The 26,374-nt window shown below is 46.2% G+C and overlaps 1 protein-coding gene across 26 annotated transcripts in view; it reads left to right on the forward strand.

Annotated features, from left to right (window-relative positions):
- Nucleotides 1–26,374, forward strand: part of CLASP1 (cytoplasmic linker associated protein 1) — a 277,455-nt gene that overhangs the window by 230,648 nt on the left and 20,433 nt on the right. For 13 of the 26 annotated variants that reach the window (XM_040474788.1, XM_040474790.1, XM_040474791.1 and 10 more), the window contains 7 exons: nucleotides 2,504–2,647; nucleotides 3,134–3,240; nucleotides 7,240–7,356; nucleotides 11,785–11,935; nucleotides 15,964–16,210; nucleotides 18,648–18,838; nucleotides 20,603–20,731. In XM_040474788.1, coding sequence (XP_040330722.1) covers nucleotides 2,504–2,647; nucleotides 3,134–3,240; nucleotides 7,240–7,356; nucleotides 11,785–11,935; nucleotides 15,964–16,210; nucleotides 18,648–18,838; nucleotides 20,603–20,731 — 1,086 coding nt within the window. The remainder of the gene's footprint in view (nucleotides 1–2,503; nucleotides 2,648–3,133; nucleotides 3,241–7,239; nucleotides 7,357–11,784; nucleotides 11,936–15,963; nucleotides 16,211–18,647; nucleotides 18,839–20,602; nucleotides 20,732–26,374) is intronic. The other 13 variants (XM_040474793.1, XM_040474796.1, XM_040474797.1 and 10 more) reach the window with 1 other exon arrangement.

Consider the following 26,374-nt stretch of genomic DNA (forward strand, 5'->3'; position numbering starts at 1 on the left):
TTAGGACCATACAGTCTCATTCCTTTTAAAACTGTGATATAAAATATTTTTAAAATAACAGATTTAAATCATATTTTCTACCCATTTCTGGAGCTTGGACCTCATTAGAAAGGATTTTACTTTGAAAACAGCTTTAAATCCCCAAGGGTGACTTTTGAAAAATGTATAAAATCATTTACATTTCATATTTTGGAAAATGTAAAAATAAGTTACATCCATTTATATGTATAAATCACCACACGTACCATCTGTCCAACGAGTTATATTTTCACAATTCCTCCATCTCTCTTTTGGATTTCTTATCAAAATTCACCGTGAGGGTTACTGAAAGAGAAGTTTCTGTAGTGGGCCAAAATGTAAAGTCCGCTGCAATGGCTTTCCCACGTGACTAAGTCACTGATAGCACATGGCCACTAGTTAACACAATTTCTAGGCCTATCGTCTTGCGGCTCTTTTGTTCCTGAAAGATCCCGCTGATTTTTATAATTTGCTTTGTGAAAAACCTCAAGTTAATTTGTGATATTAGATATCCTGTCATTCTGGGAAGAAACACGGTTTTTTTAAGTAAAGGTAGTGGCACATTTCACATAAAAATACTGATACATTTTATAATTTTGAAATGCCATTGTCATTCATTAAAAAATAAGTCCCTAAACTTTCTTACTAAATTGGCAACATTTTCTTTTTTTCTCTCCCTGCTAAAACTCAAGTCTGTTTCTTTCTTTCTCTTTGAAGTGCATTTTTTTCTGCATGCGTTTTTTTCCTAACATCTAACAAAAATGTCTTTTTTCAATGCACAGGTTACTTTGCATGATTTTTGGAATTTAATCTTATACAAATATAAAGGTCAAGTTAATGTATATTACATTGGTGGTGAAAAAGATTCCTTCAGATAACTATTAAGTATGTTTCAATAATATGAAAATGTGTAGTACAATCGGTAATAGTGTGTTTTGCCTGTGTCATGAAAGCACACGGGCCCCTTGGGATTTAATTTGGATGGAAAGGCTACTGATGACTATATTTGGAGATCAAGGGAAGAAAGTAAGATACTTTTGCCCAGTCTGTGCTTAATAAATGCTTTTGATAGGTCTAAAATCTGGTTTTTGATTCTGTAAAAGACATTCTGATATTTTAAAATTCATAATTAATTTTTATTTCTGGTTAAATACATTTGGGTCCTTGGATTTTTTTGTTTTTCTTTCTTCGGACACAAATAGTAGGTTTGTCTTAACTGGGCCCAGGATTAATTTTAACATTGTGAAAGTATTGAAATATTTTGCGGTGTTTACTTCCAAAGCATTTCTCAAGCAGATATGTATTTTGTAATGTTTATTTTCGAGAGAGAGAGAGAGCAAGCGGGGCAGGGACAGAGAGGGGGACAGAGGATCCAAAGCGGGCTTTGTGCTGATAACACAGAACCTGACATGGGGCTCGAACTCGCGCACTGCGAGATCACGGTCTGAGTCAAGGTTGGACGCTCAGCCGACTGAGCCACCCAGGGGCCCCAGCAAATACGTTTTTTGTAACACCTTATGTCACGGGTAAAAATATTCCGAAGAATTACTACAATCCTAGAAATTTTGAGTCTTTGGAAAAATAAATGTGTCCTTTTAGTCAGAAGAGTATGTGATGCATTTTTCTTTCTTTTGACTCTCAGAAATTTGAAAGAGATGCCATTATATACCAAAGTCTTCTCTTGGCCGCTGTTCTAAATCAAAACCCTTGGAACTAATTCCTCAGGCGTTGTTTTTTAAGCTCACTGTGCCTGCTGCTACTTAGAACCATAGAAAGACTTGCTGGAGAAATCCGAGTCTCATAGGGCTGCTGTTGCTTCAGCTGATTGCTTTCCCGCCTTGCTGCCAGAGTGCGCGCTGCAGCACGTTGTCTCAGTTAATAAAGTAGAACGTTTGCCAAAACACCGAATTTGTACCATTTAAGCCTGGTTTGCTTCCCAAGGACTGGCCTTTCTCACTTGGCAGGTGCAACAGGGGTTTTTCAGATGTATTTAAACTCTTCCTCTAGATGTTCTCAGTCAGAGTGGGGCTTGAGGAAAAGTGGTTGCTCAGGTTAGCCCATTGGCAGCTCCTGTAGAAACTTGTTCCCTCCAGGGGCACCAGGAGCCCTGTCCCGTGCTGACTTGGTAGAGTGAACCATCTTCAGCCTTTCCATGTCCTCTCGTTGTTTTACTTACGTACTTAGCAGTTTTGTCCCTCGTGCTAGACAGCATGGGGAAGGTCATTGAATATGAACATGCCGTGGATATCCCAGGCCAGGGCGTGAAGGTGAAACGGGGGCGTATTTTCCAGATTGAAGTCAGGCTGTTTATAACCGGTGATCCTATTTTCTCCAAATGCCTTTTGTGTGTGTGTTTTATGACGAAGCTGTCCTCTTACTATTGTTTGACTCATATGAAGAAAGTTTTGTGAGACCATTATAATGAATGTTTTGACCAGAATATGCTGTTGTCCGTTACAGAATGAATCACATCTTCTTTTTCCAGGCAGCACAAATTGTGCTGATCTCTCTGTTTGAATTGAACACTCCCGAATTTACCATGTTACTTGGTGCCTTGCCAAAAACCTTCCAGGATGGTGCCACCAAACTCCTGCATAACCACCTCAAGAACTCTAGTAACACCAGTGTGGTGAGTGCCTCAGTCACGACTGGTGCCTCTGTACTGACCGTGACCTCTGCGAGTCCCTTGTCTAGACTTGGCTCTGATAGAATGGCCAGCTTTCTTGTTCTCTTTCAGTAAACTGTGGGTGTCTGGAGGGTGGGGGTGTGTCTGGCCCCTGCAATAGTCCCAACGAATGAGCGAACCTAGTGTTTAAGCATACCCTTTTTCTGAAGTGAGATTGTTCAAGCCGTTAAATTTTTACTTGGTCACTTAGCCCTTTGTTCACTGAATTACTTATGTTTTTCATGCTATAAAGATGGAAGGACTCAATTGTGTGTGTGACTCTGGCACAGGTGACATCAGACGGTTCAACTTGAGGAGCCCCTGCGTGACAGCTATCCGTTTGGGGTGTATCTGCACTTAAAATTGACCTTATCATTCTTTAAAAAAAAAAAAAAAAAGTTACCCCGATTGTGCAAGTATTTATCTTACTTCATTCTGCTTTCACCCCAGGGCTCTCCGAGCAATACAATTGGCCGGACTCCCTCCCGACACACCAGCAGCAGGACCAGCCCCCTGACCTCACCCACCAACTGTTCCCACGGGGGCCTGTCTCCCAGGTAATGCCATTTCCCCAAAAGTGAGGAAACCACCCCAATGTCTGTCCACCCCATTCCTAGGTTTTTAGACCAAGCTTAACACCAAAAAATGGATGGGTATCAGGAGATCATGGGGTCTAGTAGTCTGTATAATCTTGGGCAAAGCAGTTGACTTCTATGGCAAAATGGCCAATTTGTGCTGAATGTTCTTGGAGATTCTTCCAGCTCTAAGCACTCCCTAGTAACTTAAAGATTTTAAGGCTAAAAGCCACATTTAGTACTGTTTCACGTAGAAACGATTTAGAAATTCATCACCTATTTTGTAAGTGGTAGGAGTGCCTTATGGTATTTGTCATCTAAATAAATCCCTTGTAGTCCCACACAAGGCCTAGGATAGTTTTCCAAACCAGCAGTCAGTCATTCCAGGCATAGTTGCTGTAATTACAGGCTCACGTTTGAAGCCGACTCCTGCTCCAGAGAGGTATTTAGAACCTGAGAACTGAAATTAGATCATTGTTTTCAGACTTTGTTGGGACCGTGCAAGCATTGGTCTTACAGACTCTGAGTCAGTGGCTTTAAATAAGAAAAATGCCTTGTCCCAGCATCTGTAGACTTCTCCATCTGGCCAGAGCCTGTGGAAGTCTCTGCATGGTGACTTTAGTGACCCCCCCCCACCCCCACCCCCACCCCCGGTGTGTGTTGGAGCCTTCCATGGCCTCACACTGAGTAGTGGCCGTAGAGACCAGACTTGACAGTGCCCAGACGTGTGAGGGTCGTACGTACATGCTGTATTTGTCTCCAAGAAGGCCACATCTTTGAGGTCTCTGGGCACAAAGATCAGGGGCTGTGTCTTCAGGGTTGCCGACACCAGGATGACAAGAAGATACTGCAAGTACATGCCATCTTCCCTTCAAGGGTTGCCTCTTTAGTAGGAAAATATTACAAGTGCCTTTAAATTTAGATTTTGAATGATCAAGAGTCTCCCCAAATCTTCTGTCATGACCAATGAAGTCCTCTTGAGTTTCTCAAGTTGTCATCTAAGTATTTGGAGCATACCAAATTTGTATTTTTCTCTTGGTGACACAAAGTATTTTGTATACTTACAGTATCCTACCATTTGTATTGCCCTACTTCTAATCTCTCTAAATGCCCCTGGTGCCATGTTTAGGTAGAATGAAGAATGATGTCACGTCTCCCAAGTTTGGTCTGTGTTGTCATGATTTTGGCAGGCTGTTACGATCAGACAATTGAGATCAGAAGTGAGTGAAAATACGTCTGAATTTCCCCAGGTGTCACTGAAGCTCCACTATTTTTTTTTCTTCTTCTATGTTAACATCTGTATCTTAAGCATATGGCTAGTCTTAAATGACCAGGGTCTGGTGTTAATGGTAAAATCAGAGTTCTCTTTCTTGGGGCAGCGGAGTGGGGAGGGTTTTATGGAAAACTTGTATTCTCTGTAAATTGTTTCTTTTGTCTAGAAGTAATACTTCACCATTAATTGGGAAATCTGCTCTTCCATAATACATGATTCATACTCCTTATCTTTTATTTCATTATTAGGGTGGCACATTCCTTAGGTAATAAGCAAAAGGTAAAATGCAAGTTAAGTGTTTTATTATTATATGTGCTACTAGTCTAAGTAAAGGATCAGTGGCGGCTGCTAGCATAATCCAGCAGAGCTAAGAATTGGCTGGGTGTTAATCTTCATGGATCCCCAAATTATTAAAAATTTAATTTATTTTTCCAGCTCACCATTTATTTTTAATTGGTCTGGTCATAATTTTTATTGTCAGGATTGCAGATCAGTGGAAGGGATTAATTTTCAATATTAATATCATTTTCAAGATTAAGGCCAGTAGTGGCATAAATGTTTTCTTGTCAACAAATTCCTCTTTAGGGAATTATTTAGTTGTGTGGTTTCTTTATTTTTTAAAAGAATGTGCCCTCCGTCGGTGCGTACCTAGCTAGATGGCCTTAGCCAATTTGAACTCACAACCAAAACTGTCCAGAAGTGGGAAAAAAGGCTTCCTGTCATATCACTGGAAATACTCAAATAGGCCTCATACTTTCACCAGGAAAATTATAAAAGAAATGAACTCTTGCGTTAAATAGGAGAATGGACGAGGTTACCCCATTCCTAGGGAGGCGATAGACAAGTTCCACCACACATAATCCCAGAGTTTTCTGAGCAGTGCTCTTGAGGCATTTATTTTCTGTGACCTGCAGTTCTTTTGAATCATCTTAACCATAAAATGTTAGCTTTGTTATTCTTACAGGAAAAAGTCATTACCAATTAACTGCTTTTTAATCGAATTTTTTTGTATCAAAACAAACCATAGTATTTTTTTTTAGTCCCAAAATTCTAATGCTCAGATCATGGTGTGTTATTAGCAAATATTCTAAAATGATGAAAAAATCTAATTTGATAGTTACAGAAAAATTGCTAACGAGGAAGTTGTTTTTGCAATAGTATTAGAGAAGCCGGAGCTAACACTAAACCTTGGTGAAACATTCCATTAATTGTTTTTTTTGTGTGAGGGAAGAATTACTCCTTACCCCTAGCTAGTAAACAAATACTGCTGGGTATTTGAAGAGATTTGTAATCTGGAGTTTTGTCTTTAAACACATCCGTATATTTTAGCTCATTTTACCCAGTGTGATTTGTGTTAAATGAAAAACCGAGTTGCAAGGGGCTTCAGAAATCACAGGACATCCATTCCTTTTGAGATGAGAAAGCAGATGGCCTTCCCCGCCTTGGTCTGCTGAACGTTCTTGACAAACGTGATGTAGAGCAGAATGACACTGATAACAGAGCATCCCCTCTGTTACCTCCAGCAATAAAGGGTAATTTTAGGTGGATTTTACAGCCATTGCATCAGAGGATCAACAGTTTCCATAGAAGCCAAGTGGGGATTAACTGGGAAACTCAGCCTTCCGTAAGCTGTGGAGGGGCTGGTGCACCTCTCTGCTTTCCGCTGCACCTGTTAGCAGAACTCCAGGAGACATGGTCACCCGGATTCTTCTTGTACCTCTGCCCCGATTCAGTGTGTGACTTAGAGGTCTGTGGGCCCTCCTATGCTGTGGTGACCTCTCCTCTCTCCACTTACTTGCCTTCCAAAATAAGGCCACAGCTGTCTTTGGTGGAGACTAGCTCTCAGGACTATGATGAATGCCAGCCGCAGGCGGTGCTGCCCCCTGGGGACGTGGTCTCTGATGCCACGACTCCATCCTGGGCCTCAGATCACATTTCCTGCCAGGTCAGCGCACGCCTCTCCCAGTGTGTGTGGCTCCTCTGAATCGCAGCAGCTGTTAGAACTGTCTGTCAGGGCCTCTGCAGACCCAGGCCACTGAGTGACATTCACAAAGTGAAGAGGGCTGCCTGTGTTCTCAGATGCATTTTAATTCTCATAGTAGGTGATGTGAGTAGGGGAATTGTAACCCTCTAGTGGTGCTGTTACTCTTTCAGAAGGAAATTGCTTGTGGTGGCCTCTGAGCTCCCATCTGATTGGATCCTGGCCTCAGGGAGCACCTTGCCCCCTGCTTGAGTGCTCTGGACAGAATGGCACGTTCTCTGAATCTTCCTGCTGTGGTCCCTTGGTTCTCGTTTGAATTAAGGCCCGAAATTCCTTGTCTGGCTCTTTGTAAGACAGTTGGTTGCATTACCCGAAACTGAGCATCCGTGCCTATTTGTGTGTAAGTGCTCACAGTGTCCTTCCCCGTGCACACACACACCCCCAGTCTTACCCTTGGAATCTCACGTGATTTAAACATGTAACACACGATCGAGAGGGGAAGGAATAAAGCAGCCTCATCAGGGGCCAAACTGTAAAACAAAATTTGTTCAGTTTTCCTCTGTATGGTGAAGTGTACATTTTGCTGCAGTTAACTCTGACAGAGCCTGGTCAAGGAAGGAGGAGACCGGAAGACATTCAGGATATCGTGTCTTCCTGTCCCCTCCCCCCTCCCCTCCCCGTTGCCTTGTGTTGTCTCTCTCTGATTCTCCTCTTCTGATCACTGCAGTCGGTTATGGGGTTGGAGTGCCGATGGGCTATCGAAGCACCCACCTCCCTTTTCTCAGCCTAACTCCATTCCCACCGCTCCCTCCCACAAGACTCTCAGGCGCTCTTACTCTCCCAGGTAACAAGCTACCTGTTAACCTTGTCCGAGGTGTCACAATATTATTGCTTTTCCAGGGTCGTCTCAGGTCTTGTGGAAAGCCTCTGGCTTAGATGAGCAGGAGTAGAGCCTTGGTGAGAAGTGTGAGCAGGCACATGGTCTCTGGACCCGCATGAGTGCAGCTCCTGCCGCGGCCCAGGGACAGATGACTGTTTCATCAACTGGCCAAATCCGTCAGCACCCACTGTGGCCCAGGCAGAGCTGAGCCCCCCACCCCAAAAGGTGCTGGGACAGTGCCGTGCAGTCGAGGCAGGCGAGAGGGGCACAGTTTCCTTCGTATTCTTCTCAAGCAGACAAGGCATTCCCACCCAGAAGCAAATGAGACCTGCCCTGTCCCAAACCGTACCTGTAGCGCTCGTCCTGCTGTTGATGACGTGGACTGCTTTCTTGCATAAGGTACCCTCACGTGGCGATAGTCTGATCCAGAAGGGGAAGTCAGGAGGTTTTCACTGCTGCATCTCACTGAGGTGCCCTTGCCTCTGGGCAGTGGAGGGGTCAGTATCTAGAAGAAGGAGGTGGGGCTTCCTTCAGATTTAAGACGGATGGTAAATCAGTGGGACAAAGTAGGGCCCATGGATTCCTTTAGTTTACTGCTCGAGAGTCCTTTAGGTGCTTATTATAAAGGTCCAAAGATCAGAGGACCCCTTCCGTTGAAGCCTATAACTGCATGAGCAGAGCATAGGGCAGTTCAGCCATCTTTGTGCTGTGCAAAATGAGTTTGTGCCCTCTGATAGGATGGGGTAAAAACAAAACAGAAAAAGATCTGCTACTTCTGAATGCTTCACAGATAGCTTTTGCACAGAAGCTTTACATTTCTACTTTTGTGTCCTCAGCACAATGAAGCTGTACATATGAACAAGTCCGCTGTGTCGGGTTTTAACAACACCTTTCTTTGGAAACTCTTATAGGTCTAAGAGTAGCTTCCCAAGTGTTCAGAGAATCCTATAATGACTGTTACTAGATACGCAAGGTTAGGGAAAGGGCACAGCAACAACGTGACCACTGCTGTGGTCAATGTTAATGAAGCGTGTCGCTTTACTTCCTTTTTTAAAAAAAAGATGAGCCAGGCCTCGAAGTAGAAGTCCCATTTATGACTGTCTTCCAGTACACTGACCTGTGTGCCCTAATGGGCACTAAACTTCACCCCCAGCCACTCTCAAGACCCCATTTCCAGAATCATCCTTCACACATACACAGTAACACAGCTGATGCTAATAAATACCCATTAACTTTTGTTGGCCATCGGAGGGAGAGAGCATTGACAAGAGACTTTTACATTTAGAAAAACCTGTCCGTTACATAAAAATAAGAGGAAACCTTTGTCTCTTTGCTCTCTGTCAAAACTGTGTTGATGGCATAACACGAATGATTATCCTAATTCCATACCTAGAATCTTAGTGTCCTTCCCACTGCAGACATATTTTCCCTACAAAATGACAAAAGAGGAAAATCTGAGAAAGCAACCTTCCTGCCTCTGGTGTCTCTCTTCTTGGAGACCTGACCTCACCCATCTCCCCACCCTTGATATGGACCCTTTACAACAGGGCAGGTCCAGAGCTCTATTCTGCCCCAGTGTTGGGTGGCATGGCCTGACCTTAGGCCAGTGAATATTGACCCATTGAGCAACTCTTCCTAATCTGAAGAATTCTAAGGAAACCCTCTGGGGTCTAATCGCAGTGTTTACAGAAGACCGGGAGCTGGCCTGTAACTAAAGGATTACGTCTCTGAGCTAGGGGTCAGGTGGCAGACTAGGGTCTACCTAAGCAAAGCCTCCTCTAAGAAAGCCACTGCGTCCCTCTTGCTGTGCTCTCTTATGTTCTGCTGGCCGGGACCCCGGTATCTGGGATTCCCCGATGACAGCTTTCGTGGGAATTTCCTTTTTCCCTACAAAATGAGGGCTCGTAGGCATCGATTCGGAAAAAAACAAATGCCAAAACATGAACTAGCGAAGAAAGTAACGTTATCTGGTTCGTGTTGGAGAAAAGCCATGCCGTCTCTCACCTGCCGCTCACAGTTTTAGCTTCGTACCAAGGAGATACTTCAAACCTCAAGTCTAAAAGAAGTGTCACCCCGGATTGCAGCCGGTCATGCACATGTACTCCTCACTATTAATTGAAAGTAAGAAGGAGGAGCATTAACTGGCAGAATCCTTTATTTTCTTATTTTGAGACGAGGCTATAAAGTTCTGTGAACGGACGTGAAATATTTTAAGGCCATTGAGGTTACGAATAATGAGATGAATGAAGTGAAAGCTAATGTTATCTGAAGCGACATATGGAAAATAATATTGTGACATCCCTTAAAAAGCTGAACGTTCCGCCAGACTTGCTCTTGTCCATCTGTCATGCTTTCAGTTGTTTTTTTTCCTTTTTTGCATGGGCTATGCTATTATTTTTGGTTGTTGTGATTAAAAGTATTTTAAGGCATCTTTTTTACATCTCGTATACATAATTTTTTGTTTGAGTCATACTCAGTCTTTATATATAAAAAATAGTGTACTGGCCAGATGTATAAATGCCTTTGCTCCCACGGAAGCTGGTATTGTGGTGTTCTAGAAAGGAGGGGCAGGGACCGACCCCCTGTGCTCCTCAGTCACGCTTTCTTCACATTAAAGTGATGTTGCCCCATAGACAGACAACCTTATGAACTTAGCAGGGGTTGACATCTTGAATTCCATTCAGGTTTTTCCTTCCACTTCCCGTCAGTATATACATGGGACTTTAGCTGTTAACATGTTCATTCACATTTCTTTGTGTTTGCTGCCAGAGCCCGTCTTTGAGTTGGCATGTATTTTTGTGAGCTCTCCAAGCACAGTTGGGGTATAGATTTTCTTTCATTCATCAGAAAACAAGAAAGTTCTATCTGGGCGAGTTTTGCAATTTTAGGCAAATAGCTCCCATCTCCAAAGGTGAGTTCAGATGTTGTGCCCCAGCAGGACGTGTCCAGCCACAGAAAACACCTGGATGGTTCCAACCGCGAGCCAGTAGAGGTCTGGCTCCTCCCAAGTGAGGACCGTCGACCTCTTATCTTGCTCATCTGCCCAAACCATTAAAGAAGAAAGAAAAGAAAAGGTGGCGAGGGGGGGCTTAGTAAATATTATTTGTTTGTAAGCTACAGGAAACAGCCTCTTGTGAGAACGTACAGGGTTGGTTGTGTCGCACGTAGGAAAGGTTCCTGCCAGCGATGGTCTAGTTTCAGTTACTTCTTTTGAAGAACGAAAGACTGCATGTCTTTAGTCCTGAATGATGTTGTTGAATGCTCACTTAAACACACCCAAGGATTCTTTGTCCCTAGCAATCCTCAGTGTAGCTCCAAGACTTTGTGGAAGTTCACTTAGACCAACTCATCTGATCTTCTCTTCAAGTTTGTTTAAAACACGTGACACTCAAATGAACACAGTTGTTTTGCCTTTACCCTTGGTTGACTGTTGCTTCATGTTTTGCCTTCTTTATGCTGTGCTTTATCCTGTGCTTTTCTTGGATACTCTCGGTGAGGGACGGCGGGCTATTCTCGGGACCCGCTTCCGGGCACTCTCCAGACCGTGAAAGGCTGCCTGTTGACACCCTATACATGACACCCAAAGGCTACTTGGGATTTTTGCTTAGTTTCTGATTGTGCTCTGCTCAGCCCACTAAAGGAACAATCGTTGGCATCACTTTTCTGTAAGGGACGAATGTTTCTTGCTTTTTCAAATACTTCTAGACATCCATCTAGGAACGTGACTCATCTGTATAAGATCTGTTTTTATTGTAAAACGCAAAATGTCAGCACCTTGGAAGAGTTTGATATTCACAGCAAGCTCCTGGGTTAGATGGCACAAGAGAGACTGTCGGGAGCCTTTCGGTAGGGTGGATCTAACTTGGAATCGTTTTTGAACGTAGGGTTTTATTTCACAAGTTTCTAACCCCGGTGAGCATTACCCAGTCTTGTGAGGTCATTAGCTTTGCCCCTCTGAAACTTGCTTGTGACACTAGCTTTATTTTGAAGTGCCCACCCCTCTTACCCGTTTGTACATTTGAGACCAGTAACAACCAGACTCCTTGTTTCCATCTTCAAGATACGAAAGTTATTTTTCCACTTTCATTACCTCGTGCATTGTCACCAGTTGTCACCCTTTGAGTTCTTGCATTCTTGTGGTTATTGCTGTGCCCCCCACCGGGTCTTACCGAGTGCTGATGTGATGTGTTTGGGGCCTGGTTTGACAAGGAACACGTGCAGTTGTCCAGTGGTGGCACTCTAACAGGTGTCTCCTTTTCATTCCAACTCGCCTAAAGACACGAAATTGTAATTATACCTCACTCCATAAACTGTTGGAAGTAATTTATATCCATGCCTCAAATTTATGCGTGTGCTTCAATTTAAGAAATACAATATCTTTTGATCCTTTAGCATGCTGGAATATGATACAGAGAACCTGAACTCTGAAGAAATTTACAGTTCTCTGCGTGGAGTTACAGAAGCCATTGAAAAGTTTAGTTTTCGAAGCCAAGAGGATCTGAACGAGCCAATTAAGCGAGATGGCAAAAAGGACTGTGACATTGTAAGTATCCCCGGGCTAACAGAGAACTGTATTTCGGTGAAGTGAGAACGCTGAGGACTGACCACGTGAACACTGAGCTTCATCATCATTTGTGTCTTGTAGCTAGAAGAGTATTATCTTAAGAGGCCCGAGGCAACTTTAGAAAATTTTGAGTGACCCCCAGCTCTCTTTGTGAAGATTGTAAACTATCTTGTCCCCCGTTTGCCTTTGTTTATCCTGGACATATTTTTGTTCCTGTGACGTGATGAAAATAGTAGGCCTGAATCAGACAGCAGCGTGGTTCTCTGGGAGCTGTAGTTCCTGCAGAGGCAGGCGGATCCGTGGGGAGTGGTGGTGCGGCGGGAGCGGGCAGGGCTCAGTACTGATGAGTCAGGCTGGGCCGGTCCCGGTGCTCAGAGGTGGTGCTGTCCTCGGAGCCGCGTGAAGCAGGGTTCGAGGGGAGTGTGTGGTCAGATAGGAGGACGGGCCTAGGAGAAAGCAGAGAGGTGGCAGGGGGCATGGCATGAGTTCTCTTTGCGGTGGCTGGTGTGCAGAGAGCGGGCCTGTCGTGTTGGTGGCCAGGTTTGGGGAGGAGGCTGCAAGGGTGGCTCAGGAAGGGTACTCCCTTTCCTGCTGGTGTCTGACTCCACTCGGGAGTCACTGGAGATTTTTAACCAAGGAAGTGGCGTGGTCACACTTAAAATTTTAGGAAACCTGCTGCCCCTCTGAGATGGAGAATGACTCTGGAGGAAGTGGGGTCGGTAAGGCATGAGCTGAAATAACAAGAGTCCGAAGTCTCTGGCTAGAACTGTTAGGTGCTTGTGCCGTTCAGTGAGATCATATCACAGAAGGAGAAAAAAATGTGTGTTAACCCCTTTGGAACTTAATGAGTTCAGTTTTGGATGTGTGTGACTTGGGAGACATAGGGAGTATCCAAGCACACATACTCCTTAGGCCTTTGCAGATACCAGCCTGCAGTTCAGGCTGGCCACTCGGCCCGGAGATGAAACATTGGGAGACGTTGACTGGTTGCCTGATGGTAACTAGAAAGTGAGTGAAATCAACCAAGTAAAGGGTAAGGACAAAATCCTGGGGAGCATCAACACTAAAGGGAAAGACGGAAGAAGAGGACTTGGGAGAAGGGCTACAGGTTATTATTGCATGGGAGACCAGGAGAGTGGGGTATCAGAGAATTTAAGGGAAACTTTGGGAAAGGCCTTGTAGCCAAAGAGGTGATGCTGCAAAGACAGCGACCGGCCAGACGTGAAGGGAAAGGACTCCGCTGGATTTTTTTTATTTTTTTATTTTTTTTACGATCTGCATCAAATACTGTATTTTAGCTGAAAGTATATAAAACACACGTTTATTCACCATTGTTCTGATGTAGAGCCACGACTTCTTCTTGGAGAATGGACCCACGGTTTGGATTTCCATGTTCTTCTTCTCAAATAAACTTTACGCACAGTCCTGGTCTACGGTTTCCAGATCTAGTTTCTTCCAGGAGCCCCATCTGTTTTGTGAGCACCGTTCAGAGCAGAGCTGAGCGTGGAAAGCAGAGTGCAGTGGGTTGAGGACCAGCTTGAGTAACAACCTGGACATTGAGGAGGGATCATTCAGGACCTTTTCCCCGGGGAGATCTGCCCCGTCTGAATGCACATGGGACCAGTTAGGAGAAAAGTGTGGACAATGCCGTGGCAGGGCGTGGGTGATTGGTGGACACGGGTCCTTGAGGACATGGCAGAGGAGGCAGTCTGGGCACTGGTGGCCGTAGCTGGGAAGCAGGGTGGGCTGGGTTGATGTGGGGCCAGGAAGTGGAGGGCATCCCCACTGACCGCTCCCACTTTCTATGGGCAGCAGAAAGAGGCCGACCTGACTCCGGGAGTTCAGCTGTGGTGAGGAGAGTGGAAAAGGGCTTCCAGAACACCTGTGGGGAGCGAGGGGCTCAAATTAGGGAATCCGAAGCCCTGCTAGGAACAATAGAGGCCCTAAGAGAAGGTGGATGCTTTCGTGTGTATTTTTCTGTTTCTTTATATATATTTATGCAGCTGTATGCTTGGAGTAGGCTGTAGCATGTTTTTGTTTGTTTTTGATGCAAGTGACATCACGGTGTGCATTCTGTTGAGTGTAGCATGTGAGCACTTTCCCCCCGTCTGCATTCTCCTGTGGGAATTTTTATGTTCAGGTGAGAATTTGTCACATGGATACCACAATCATGTACTCAGTGCCCTATTTTGGAACATTTGAGTGATTTCCGCTTTTTCAAAGCATAAAAATTCTCTGGCGAAGTTGAAAGGGGTGAAGCTTGCCGAGTGAAGGTAGCAGACGAGGCATGGAAGCAGGATTGTCATTGGTGGGATCGGCAGGATGGGGTGCAGGAACCCCCAGGCCAGACAACAGGGTGGGTGACAGGATAGGAGAACATGAGAGGACGAAGTGGAAATTGTTGAACAGGTTCGAAATTCACGATCTTAGCTGCTGATTACCAGAGTGTGAGCAAAGAAGCTGGGCTGGGGGTGAAAATGCATTATGTGTGAAAGACTCGGGAGCCAGTGTACCTCTTTGGTTTGATAAGTGACCCAGTGTAATAAGACAGACCTCCGTAAGGATGAATGTCAGAGCCACTAGGAAGACAGTTCCCCAAAGCAGAGATGAAAACGTTCAACGTGCAGGAGAAAGTCCATCCTTACGGGTGATTACAGAAATGCAGCAAACATACATTTGAGGCTCCACTTTATTTCTAAATTGTTCCGCTTTGTTTCGGGTAGAAAGTAGAATATTTAATGCTTCAGGATATGAGGGAACTAGTGTAATATTGGTGGCATGGGAACTTGATACAGTTGCTTTGGAGCTAAGTAAAATTATATTCGGCATAGGTGATTTTAAGTTTCATATCCTTTATCAAGTAATGTAACTTTTGGCAATCTGTGCTAAATAACAAATGCAGCAAAAGGTAAGAAAGGTATTATGTTACAGTGTAGTTTATTTCAGAGTTGTCTATAATAGCAAAAAATAGAAGCATTAAAAAAAGTAGAAGGGGAATGGTTGAGTAAATCTTACTAGAACACAAGTAGAAATAGTGGTGTGATTAAACAATATGTTATTTTTTTTTAATTTCTTTTTTTAATTTTTTTTTTAACGTTTATTTTATTTTTGAGACAGAGAGAGACAGAGCATGAACAGGGGAGGGTCAGAGAGAGAGAGGGACACACAGAATCCGAAACAGGCTCCAGGCTCTGAGCGGTCAGCACAGAGCCTGACGCGGGGCTCGAACTCACAGACTGCGAGATCATGACCTGAGCCTAAGTCGGCCACTTAACCGACTGAGCCACCCAGGCACCCCATTAAACAATATGTTATTAAACACTTTATTTACATGGGACATTCTTACACTATGAGAAAAGCAAAATATATGACAGAATGTGTGCCGTGATTCCCACTCTGCAAAGTCTGCATGAAGATAAGGACTGGTTTAAATATACAAGTTTAGAAAGTAAGAATTTTTTTTAGGGACACCTGGGTGGCTCAGTCCGTTAAGCATCCGACTTTGGCTCAGGTCATGATCTCACAGCTTGTGAGTTCGAGCCCCGCATCAGGCTCTGTGCTGACAGCTCAGAGCCTGGAGCCTGCTTCGGATTCTGTGTCTCCCTCTCTCTCTGCCCCTCCGCAACTTGTCCTCTCTCTCTCTCTCTCTCTCTCTCTCTCTCTCTCTCTCTCTCTCCCTTTCTCAAAAATAAATAAACATTAAAAAAAAATTTTTTTTTAAAGAAACATTTAAGTCAAAAGTCATCACCACCTACAAAACAGACTTCAGATGTAAATTAACAGACTTTACATGTAAATTAGGGAGTGGAGAGGGGAAAACATAAGTGTTCAGTTCCCGCTCAGGTAGTTTATGAATTGGATGGTTTACAGATTGAAACCTAGTAACTATCCTTTGGTCAGTGGCCAGATTTCAAGGGAGAAATCTGGCTGTCCCAATACTTCTGAAAATGTAAAGGAAGAGTTTGTTAAAAGTCCTAAAAAGGAACTGACCTTGTGCCGTGCCTCAGGTGTCCCGCGATGGTGGAGTTGCGTCGCCTGCCACGGAGGGCCGGGGAGGCAGTGATGTGGTGGAAGGAGGCAGAACGGCCCTGGACAACAAGACGTCCCTCCTCAACACCCAGCCCCCCCGCGCCTTCCCTGGGCCGCGGGCGCGAGACTACAATCCCTACCCCTACTCGGACACCATCAACGCCTATGACAAGACAGCCCTGAAGGAGGCCGTGTTCGATGATGACATGGAGCAGCTTCGAGATGGTTTGTTCCTCTTTGCTTGACCCCCATCCAACTCCCCCCCCCCGCCCCCCACCATCCAGAAGAGCTTTCGGTGGCTCTCTCTGGGGTGTAGAGGGCAAACACACATGCAGACAGTCCTTCGTTTAGCCACTTACTGAGCCCCCACCATGTGCTTAGGCATGGAAAGCACATCTGTGCACAGAAGCGTGCACAGTCCCTGCCCTCTGGAAGCCAGCAGCCTGGCTTTCGTAGAGCCAGTCACGAAACCAGGAGCTACCCGTGACCCAAACTTAGGGCTGCACACTGTGCAGTGAAGGAAGGTCAGCTGTGCCCCTCAGGGAAGGCTTCCGCGAGGCACAAGGGCCTGAGTGGAGGTCAGAAGCGCGAGGGGAGTAGCAGTTAGCGGGTGGGAGGCAGAGGCACAAGCCATCCCAGCACAGGCTCCGCGTCTGTGTGTCCTCTCCCAGCCCTGAGCTATGGAAGGAGGGCCCGGTAGCACCACTGAGAGCCCCCTGCTTTTCTCTCACACCAGCGTTTTAACCAGGCCTTCCTGGAGCTGCTTTGGTTGACTTCTGTCTCATAGTTCAGAGAGAGGGGATCTGGCATATACTGAGCTCCTGCATTACCATGTGCTTTCCGCTCAGCTGCTTTCTGTACATACCTAATGAGATAGAAGGGACTATTTCCATTTCACAGGTTAAAAAACTAACATTCAGAAGGGTTAAGTTACTTGCCCCAAATATAACATACTTGGCACGAACAGAGCTAGTCTGATGACGTGCTTTGTTTTCTGACACTTGTGTTAAGACCAGTGTCCATTACTGAGTAACCGGTGAGTAAGCGTGCATTGGAATGATGCTGTTTTTGTCTGGAACTTAATTAGTTCTTTTTTCACCTGGTCGTCACGTTCACATAATAGTTATTTTTTTTTTTAATATACGTATATATCCGTTTTGTTTCCAAGCCTTTGTTTTGTTTTTCAGTTTTAAATGAAGAATTAAATCAGAACCCTAAATTAGAACCCTAAACAGGTAGCATTCACTGTGTGTCATGAAGTGTATAGCTTGCTGGGGACAAGGAGGCAAATCGGACAGAGTCCTTGGCCTGAGAGCAACTCATGGCCTGTCCGAGAAAAAAGACCTAACACAGTGGCACTGGAAAGAGAGGGCGCCTCACTAGAGCAGCTGCTGGTTTCAGTGGGGACACAAAAGAAGGGGAACTGGGGGGCGCCTGCCTGGCTTAGTTGGCAGAGCACGTGACTCTTACTCTCAGGGCTGTGAGTTCAAGCCCCACAATAGCGATGGGATCCTAAGACAGAAATGAAGTCCTGCAGTCGTCTGAAGGCATGTGCCCAGGTGGTTACTTGCCGTGGGTAGCAACTCCGTAAATTCCCAGGGATTCCCAGTGCCTGTTCACTGGGCCCAAGGCCAATGGCTTGGTGGTTATTATGAGTTGCACTTTTTAGGAGTAGTGGGCTGTTTCCTTTTATTGTTCAGACAGTTGACACATCATTTAACTTACCCATTTGTTCGTCTTGTTTAAGATAGAACAGAGATTGGGGTGTTGGTTGTTCCCCTATTTACCAACTGCGTAAAAGGCTTCCTAAACTCACTAAATTTATGTAAGGCTTACCAACTGACTAAAAGGCCTAAAGAGAAAAGTGGAAAGGCAGGGGGGAAATGATTGAGTTCTTTAACATTTCACACTTCCTGTGTGTTTGTTCCCTCACACCTTAGAAGCTAAAAAAAAAAAAAAAAAAAAAAGTATGAAAATACAAATTTAAGTAGTTCCTAATGACTTGTCTCTGCCTTTTCATCCTCTCTATTGAAAGGAAGTGTTCAGAGTTGAGGTCTCTTAAGTTCATGGGAAGAGAAAGGATAGGTGTTTCATGGCTGAAGCCCTTTTGCTAAGTGGTTTTGGCACGTTGTACAGTCTGTGCATAGACAGTCCACGCACAGGCTCAACACCTTGATTAGTATTTGTTTGCTGTGCTGGTTACTAAGCTCTGGACGTTCGGGGAGGGAAGGAATGTCAGACGGGTCAGTGAGGAGGGCCTGGAGGAAAATGTGCCCGTGTCAGTGGGTGTGACGGCGGGAGGGGACTGTCCAGGGGTGGCCTGACTTGGAGCTGCTGCAGTGGAGATAGATTTGGGGGGAGGAGGACAGTCACGGAGAGACTTTTAGGTGGCTTCTCCTGTTTGTCTGAACTCGAAGGGGGAAAACGACCGTGGGGGAGGGTAAGGATGTTGGTATTGGTACTTGACATCTGTTCCCACATCTCCGTTTTCCTGTTTGGTGAGACGGCCTGCTAAGGGTGTCACGAGCGGGCAGCAGAGAAGGGTGAAGGGCACGGGGCAGGAATGACGGAGGGGGGCTGCCTCTGGGAGCGGAGAGCGGGCGGAGGGCGCGTCCACAGCCCGGGGTCCTCGTGAGGTGACTTTGTCTCGGTGTCTCTCCAGTGCCCGTTGACCATTCTGACTTGGTGGCTGACCTTCTGAAAGAGCTGTCCAACCACAACGAGCGGGTGGAGGAACGGAAAGGCGCCCTGCTGGAGCTGCTCAAAATCACCCGGGAAGACAGCCTGGGCGTCTGGGAGGAGCACTTCAAGACCATTCTGCTCCTGCTGCTGGAGACGCTCGGAGACAAAGACGTGAGGCGCCTTCCTCGTCCTTGCGTTCCCGCCTTCCCGTGTGACGGGCTGTTAAGTCCTGTCGTTCTGGACTTTGGCTTCAGCTTTATTTCTGTACTGTGCCTGCTGTTTACATCAAAACGTTTTCCAAATATTTTCTGAGCACCAGCTAGTGAGGTCATGTTTCTGTCAGAGACGGGCCCCGTTCCTAGCTTATTTATGTGTGTGTTTTCTTCTGTCATTGGGTTTGTAGGAGTTGAGGGAAACTTGTTCCTGCTTCAGGTTGCTTTGTTTAACACAGAATTTCTTAAACCTTTGTTAGCATGGAATGGTTTTTTACAATGAGGTTTTTTTCTGTGTGAGTTTTAGGTTCCACGTGTAACTGAGAAATAGAGAAGTTCATTTTTTAAGAGACCCTACTAGATGCTGCCTTCCCTGAAGTTCTGTGTAGATGCAGCCGGCATCTGTGAGCAGCAACAGTGATTTTAACTGGTTAAGCAAGCAGTTCTGGAGCATGGGTTGTTTTCTGTTATCTTCTGTATTATTTTTTTAAATCAAAAGCCCTCTTTGCCCTGTGACCTTTGAGTGTGACCAACGAGGAATTTGTGCCGTGCCCGGTCCGTAATCCACACCTGGGACCACGTAGATGACTCTTAAAGGGGGGCGTAACCTAGTCAGAGTCCTGCCTTCTCCCAGCTGCGTGCCGGTCCCTTGTGCGCAGACAGCAGCAGATGTTGGGAATTGTCTGAGTGAAACTCTAGAAGTAAAAATCCACCTGTGCACTGGGCTTTGTGGAGGCCGCGGAAACAACGAAGCAGGTGTGATGAAGAACTCAAGGGCAGGACCAGGTGGATTTTGAGGAAGCTCAACACAGCCCACGGTGAAGGTCCCTCTCGGGGTCACGTTGATGGTGACTCTGATGGAAGACGGGTGCACAGGGGGCCGGCGAATGCGGTGGCTCTGATTGCTTTCTGATGCTTCGGGTTAATGGTTTGGCGGAGGGTGGGGACAGACAGAAGTACAGTGATGGAGGAGGGTGGGGACAGACAGAAGTACAGTGATGGAGGACCTACAGTCACTTCCCTTACAGCCTGCTTGGTCAGGCTGTGTTGGGAGATAGTGATCTCACGTAGAGAGCAGGTAGATGGTCCATTAGTGAGCCAATAGCACAGACGAGTGACGAAGAATCAGGATGTAGTTTTTGGCTCAGTTTGGTGTAAACCCCTTTTCTTTTACTGAGATTAGGAGCCCATGTGGAACGGTTTTCCTCCAAACGCACAGCTTGGGCCTCAGACACCTCGAGGTGTGTACACACCACCCTCCCCCGTGATCTCATCACACAGAAGGTCGGGAGTAAAGACAGGTCTGTGGCTGTCTTACAGGCCGTGTTGATGAAGTGGTTAGATGCTTGTTACCTGTTCTTTACCAAAGGGTAATTTGCATACCGACATCTCAGAAAACGTGGAAATCCTCCAGGAGATTGATAATGAACTTAGATGTATCGTCCTCATTCGGTCTCATTTGGTCCTCTTTTGGCTCATTCCAGAAACCTTCCTCAGGTCTTAGGTGCTGGGTCCTGGGAATGTCAGCGTAGGCATAGCACCCGCCTCATGGGACTGGCTGTCTCAGCCTGTGCCACGCTTGCAACGTGACCTGCGTTGGGTGCCAGCAAGGTGCCAGGGGAGCCCAGGGCTGGGTGCCTGGCCTTGCCGGGCGCTTCTGGCTAGTATGTTCAGTGAAGCACTGTGTTGTTTGCTGATGTCTTCCTTTCCTCTGATACTCCAGCATTCCATCCGAGCACTAGCATTGAGGGTTCTACGGGAAATTCTGAGAAACCAGCCCGCAAGATTTAAGAACTATGCCGAGCTGACGATTATGAAGACTCTGGAAGCCCACAAAGACTCCCATAAGGAGGTAAGCCGGCCTCTGGCCCAGGAGTGCCGAGCAGACGGGCCTGGGGGTGCAGTGAGGGTGTGGGGAGAGAGGGGTGTGGATCAGTGTGCAGCCTGACTAGGAGTCGCTCCCTTTGGGGGGCACCTTGGGAGGGGGGGGCTCAGTCAGTTAAGGGTCTGCTTCTTGCTCAGGTCGTGATCTCACAGTTCGCGAGTTCGAGCCCCACATCGGGCTCCCTGCTGTCAGCATGGAGCCTGCTTGGGATTCTCTCTGTGCGCCTCCCCTGCTCTCTCTCTTTTGCTCTCTCTCTCTCAAAAATAAATAAGTAAGCTTAAAAAAAAAACAAAAAAAAAAAACGTGAAACAAAAAAAGAGTCGCTCCTTTGGAGCTCGGCCCAGGCCATGGTTCAGGGTGACAGTCCCAGTGCTGGTGTGGCGGCTGAGCCCAGGTGCCATTCAGGGCCTGGTGCCACTTGGTAGGTTCCTGACTCCCACACGTACAGCAGGCCTGACCTGTCCTCAGGGATTTCCTGGTCGGTGGCTCCCAATTGCTGTGGTCAGAAGGAGGGGGCTGCCGTTTTCCTGGTGACATTCGGCACCTGCCAGGCTGCTATTGGGAGATCGAGGTTGGCTCGAGAGACAGATGTGCAAGTGCTGGAACCCACGCTTCCTTGCTCCACGACCTCGGACAGGTTCTTTCAGCTTCCGCATCTCAGTGTGCTTGTGGGTAAGGTGGAGGAGGACGTTGTCACGGTTTCTTGTGAGAACCGAATGACATGGCCAGTGACGACAGAAGTGCTACATATACCTGTCGGTCTTCCTCCCTCCCCTCCCCTCTCAGTGTGCCCCTCTCTGCAAGTTCAGGATGAAGGGAGGCAGCCATGTCCTGCCTTTCCTCGCTCCTGAACGTGTAAAATGCTAACAACTGTCCTGGCACCTCAGACGCCTACTGGAGAGTTGGAAAAATGTGTTTCTGTGCCCCGCACACTTACGACCGGCCCTGATTGGACCCGCAGTAAGTCCAGCCGGTTGCTCGTTGCCTTGTCCAGCCCCTGGGGCTCACCAGTCCTTCGAGTGCCTAGAGACCTACAGAGAACAGTGAAATACAGATGGTTTCAGTAACGCCTTTCCAATCAAAAGCCCTGTGGGAAATTGGACTGTATACTGAGAACATTAGAAAACCTCGATGGATTGGACCCCAAGTGAGAATAACCTGCTTAGTTGAGTCTCGTGGCTCACACGTGATTCTCACGGGCACACTCGTGGATTAAGGGAACGGCAAGAATACGTCAACAAAAAGAATCTGGACCCCAAATTGTGCTGTTTCTCTGTTTAGCAGCTTATGTGGCTGCCCAGCGGTGACAGGTTTGATCTCCTGAAACCCTCACCACAATTGCAGGCTCAACAAGGGTAGGGGTCTCGCGTTCTGTCTAGGCATCTCCACCTGATGGGCCTGGCACAACACGGGTTCATAAAGTGATAGATACATTTTTGTTTGTTTTTTTTTTTTTACATTTATTCATTTTTGAGACACAGAGCACAAGTGGAGGAGGGACAGAGAAGGGAGACACAGAATCCGAAGCAGGCTCCAGGCTCCGAGCTGTCAGCACAGAGCCCAATGCGGGGCTCAAACCCATAAACCGCGAGATCATGACCTGAGCTGAAGTCGGACGCCCAACCGACTGAGCCACCCAGGCGCCCTAAGTGATAGATACGTTTTTAACCTGTTGACGCTTCAGAAATCTGGCTTCGTCGTGTGCTAGTACAAATCACTCATGTTTGAACAGAACGCTTTCCTGTTACAATAACTCATGTAAAGTGTGAGGACCCGTGAGCTAACATAGCCAACGCCATTATTCCTGAGTGAGGGAAGAGGGTCCAGAACATGCTGTCATTTGTCAGGTGATGCATGGCAGGTATTGGCAGAACCAGTATGTGAAGCAGGTTTTGTGTCTCTTAGGGCAAGTGGCCTGGCCTGTGCTGACCTTTTTCTCTTCTTTTTTAAACCCTAAGAGCCTCTTCTTGAATACCTGACCAAAAACCGAAGTAAAACTGTTCTCTCGGAAGCACCTGATGCTGTTTCCTCTGGAGAGGACCTACTTAGAATGTGGCATCGAGGTGACACTAAGCCCTCCGTAGTGTGTGGCGCTTACTGACTATCCCCTTGGAGGATGTCTGTGTTTAAAGCTGGCATCCTGATCTTAAACTGTGAAACTTTGCCAGTGGACCCTAAGGAGTACAGCTGAGCAGAATTAAATAGTCTGTTTCTTACTGAGCTGTCTTCTTGAGGGATCTTGTTTCTTTGGGGTGTTTTTCCTCCTGCAAAATGAGAAATTCAGTAGAGAAAGTTCTTTGGCGTGAACTCTTTTAAATTGCCTGAGGGACAGAAGCAGAAAATACCTGTTGCTTAAAGTAAGCTTAGCAGCCCTTAGTTGTCCTGTGGCCTCCCTGTTACCCAGGGTCTCCTCACTGCCGTCACTGATCACCTGACCAAGCAGGTGGGGAAAACATCCTGTTCCCAGTAAAGGAGTGCCTTTATTGGCAGGCCTGCCCTGCTTTGCATACTTCGATACTCACCTTGAGTGCCCTTGTATTTTCCTTGTGAAACTTCACTCTGTCACTTGGCCAGAAGCTCCCAGCCTTGGGCACTTGTGTATATTTAGGATTATGTATGGTTTCTTTGTCTGTCTTTTCTTTTGAAATTCTTCTAGTCTTTCTCTTATTTTACCCAAACTGTCTCCATCCATCATTCCCTTTTTTGTTTGTTTGTTTGTTTGTTTGTTTGTTTGTTTTTTAGGGCAGAATAGTTAGACGCACATCAAGTTCGTGCTGTGGCCATCTTGTTGGCATAGAATATTGCACATGGTAGTTCTCTGGTGTTATGTTTTTTTTGTCACTACATTCAGACATGGTTCTGACATTTCTTGGGAAGGATCTAAAATGTTTCTAAACCCAGTGACTGAGTCAGTCATGCAGAAGCAGAGTCTACTCTCCTAGCTAATTGGTACTTCCAAAGCGTGTTCATTCCATTGAGCTTTCCTGGAACTTCCTTCTCTTAGGAAACTCGTTGGTTTTGTATTCACAGACAGAACCCAGGCTTCGGCAGGACACAACAGGCTGACACAAGGCTGCTCTGGGACCTTAGCCCCAGATGTCCCTCCTTGCCCGCTGGGGCAGTGGCCGCACTATGGTGCACACGGGCAGTGGCTCTGGGACTGTAGCAGTGAAGGACAAGTTACTGAAATGCCATTTCTAGAAGTTGAAATTTGTCATAAAAGCTCTCAGGGGAGATGAATATCTCATCCTTTAAGCCACGGTCTGTGTTCTCAGGGTCTTTTAAAAGGAACCGTGCAGGCAAAACATGTTTGTTACACATTGGAAACATACCAGGCAGTAGATCTCGCTCAGGCGTCCCTCATCTTAAGCCAACACAGATTTAAGTAAGCACCATAGAGGATTTGGATACCAATTTAGAGTTTCTATTGAAGAAGTTGGTGTTTGTCAGCTAAGACATGGTTTCATATTCCTTATTTGAATAAGTACATCTCCTTCATTATCTGACTCCTTTTTTTTTTTAGTGTTCTATTATAGTTTTATTTTTTTAATATGAAGTTAATTGTCAAATTGGTTTCCATACAACACCCAGTGCTCATCCCAAAAGGTGCCCTCCTCAATACCCATCACCCACCCTCCCCTCCCTCCCACCCCCCATCAACCCTCAGTTTGTTCTCAGTCTGACTCCTTTTTATCTGTTTAGTAAATAAACATTGCTACAGAGTTTCAGTATCTCCTTAATGAAGTCACCACGGTTTACAGTAGTGTTAGCTTATAGCAAGCATCTTAAAAAGGGCTGAGGACTTGTTAGTGACCTTCAGAAATCTGAAGCCCATTTTCTGTTTTAAAAGAAAACTCCATTCATTTAACTCTTCTCCTCTTAGAATTGGCAATCCGTTTGTTAGGACTGGCGCAGAATCTCTCCTTCATCGATGAGGAGGGGATTTCATAAGAGAATCCATGGTACGAATAAGATTCTAGGATCAGCATGGGGTGTGACTCCTGAGGCAGAAAACCTGATTTTCAGTCCACTGTGTGTGCTGTCCAGCTGTGTTGTTGGGTCTCATCACCTCTGGGTGAGCCTGTTATAAAGCTTGACTGCCGTGAGACTCAAATACAGGAAAGGGTGGAAAAAGACAAGAGAGAGAAAGAGTGTGCGTGTGAGCACGTAAGCTGGGAAGGGGCAGAAGGAGAGAGAGAGAAAGAGAGAGAGAGCGAGGGAGTGTGTAAGCTGGGCAGGGACAGAGGGGGAGAGAGAGAGAATCCCAAGCAAGCTCTAAGCTCAGCTGGGAGCCTGATGCGGGGGCTTGATTGCAAGACCCAAGATGCTGAACCAGCTAAGCCACCCAGGTGCCCCTGTCATTGAAACTTTTTGATCATTGGGTGTAGCTTTTTCTAAACTTGGCCACATTAGTGAGTATTCAGTTGTATTTGTCTGTGAAAAGAAGGAAATGTCAGCATCATTTTGTGTCCCATACTGACTCACCAGATGTTTCTTCATCTGGGTGTTTGAGGCATCACAGTGCAGCCTCGGGCAGTTTGGGGAAGTTGGATTCTTATGAAACAACCATTGTTGGTCTTTGGGGGCTGTATTTTAAATCATAGAAAGTTAATTTTACGTTCTAAGACTGTAACGAATTACAAGTAGAGCTACACCAAATTATTTTAAACAATAAAAGAGGAGGTTTCGGGCGCTTGTTTTCTGACTTGGGCTTCGCCCTGCTGGCGTGGTGTGTTCTCTACAGTCATTTTGACAAGCGTCCTGGCCAGAGAAGAACAGTGGTGTGTCGGGGAGGACGTTTGATTTTAGCAAGCTGATAATTCTCCTTCACATACCAATTAAAACCATTGTCTGACCGCGACTTAGCCAGCCCCGCTGAGCTCTGGAATGGTCCTTAGAAGCCTCCTGGGGCAGTGACCACCCGCATATCAGTGGTTCTGGAGGACAGCGTGTTATGTGAACCTGGAGAAATTACTTCACCCCCTCCCGGACCTTGGTTTCTCTTATCTCTTACCCCAGGGAATGGACTGAGTGGTTATCTGTGTCTCATCCAGCGTCAAGGTACTAGAAGTTGCTATTAAGTAATAAACCTACCTTCACAGGTCCTAAGTATCCAGTTTTCCCTGAGCCCACCCAATCTTGGGAGGTGGCTAGGAACCCGATTTCCTTTGCAAGTTCTTGCTCTTTTTCATGGAAAGGCAAAACCAGAAACCTATATAATCCTCTAAAGGTTAAAAGTTGCCAAGCCAACATTGTCTGACACAAAGAGCACAAACTCCGGTAAATGTTTTGTTTTTGGAGGCAGGAGGTTGGAAGTGAGGGGCAGGGCTCCAGTCTTCAAGAAGCTCATAGTTTAGTTGAGGTTAAAGCACATGTGCGTTCAGAGTGAGAGGCACTAGGACTTTGGAGTGGGCTGGAAGAGTCCAGGAAGGCTGCCTGAGGAAGTGAGAACCTGAGGTTGGCTGCGAGGAGTAGTTACGGGGAGAATTGTAACAGTGAGCCGGGGCAGCCTGGCCTGGAGGAGGGAGCATGGGCTTAGAAGACCCTGGGCTGACTGCACGAAACCAAGATTGCTTTCATGCTGTATATGTCACGTGGAGATGCCGCGTC

The sequence above is a fragment of the Herpailurus yagouaroundi genome, unplaced genomic scaffold (genome assembly GCF_014898765.1).
Source record: "Herpailurus yagouaroundi ecotype Mexico unplaced genomic scaffold, PumYag 140, whole genome shotgun sequence".
Taxonomy (NCBI): domain Eukaryota; kingdom Metazoa; phylum Chordata; class Mammalia; order Carnivora; family Felidae; genus Herpailurus; species Herpailurus yagouaroundi.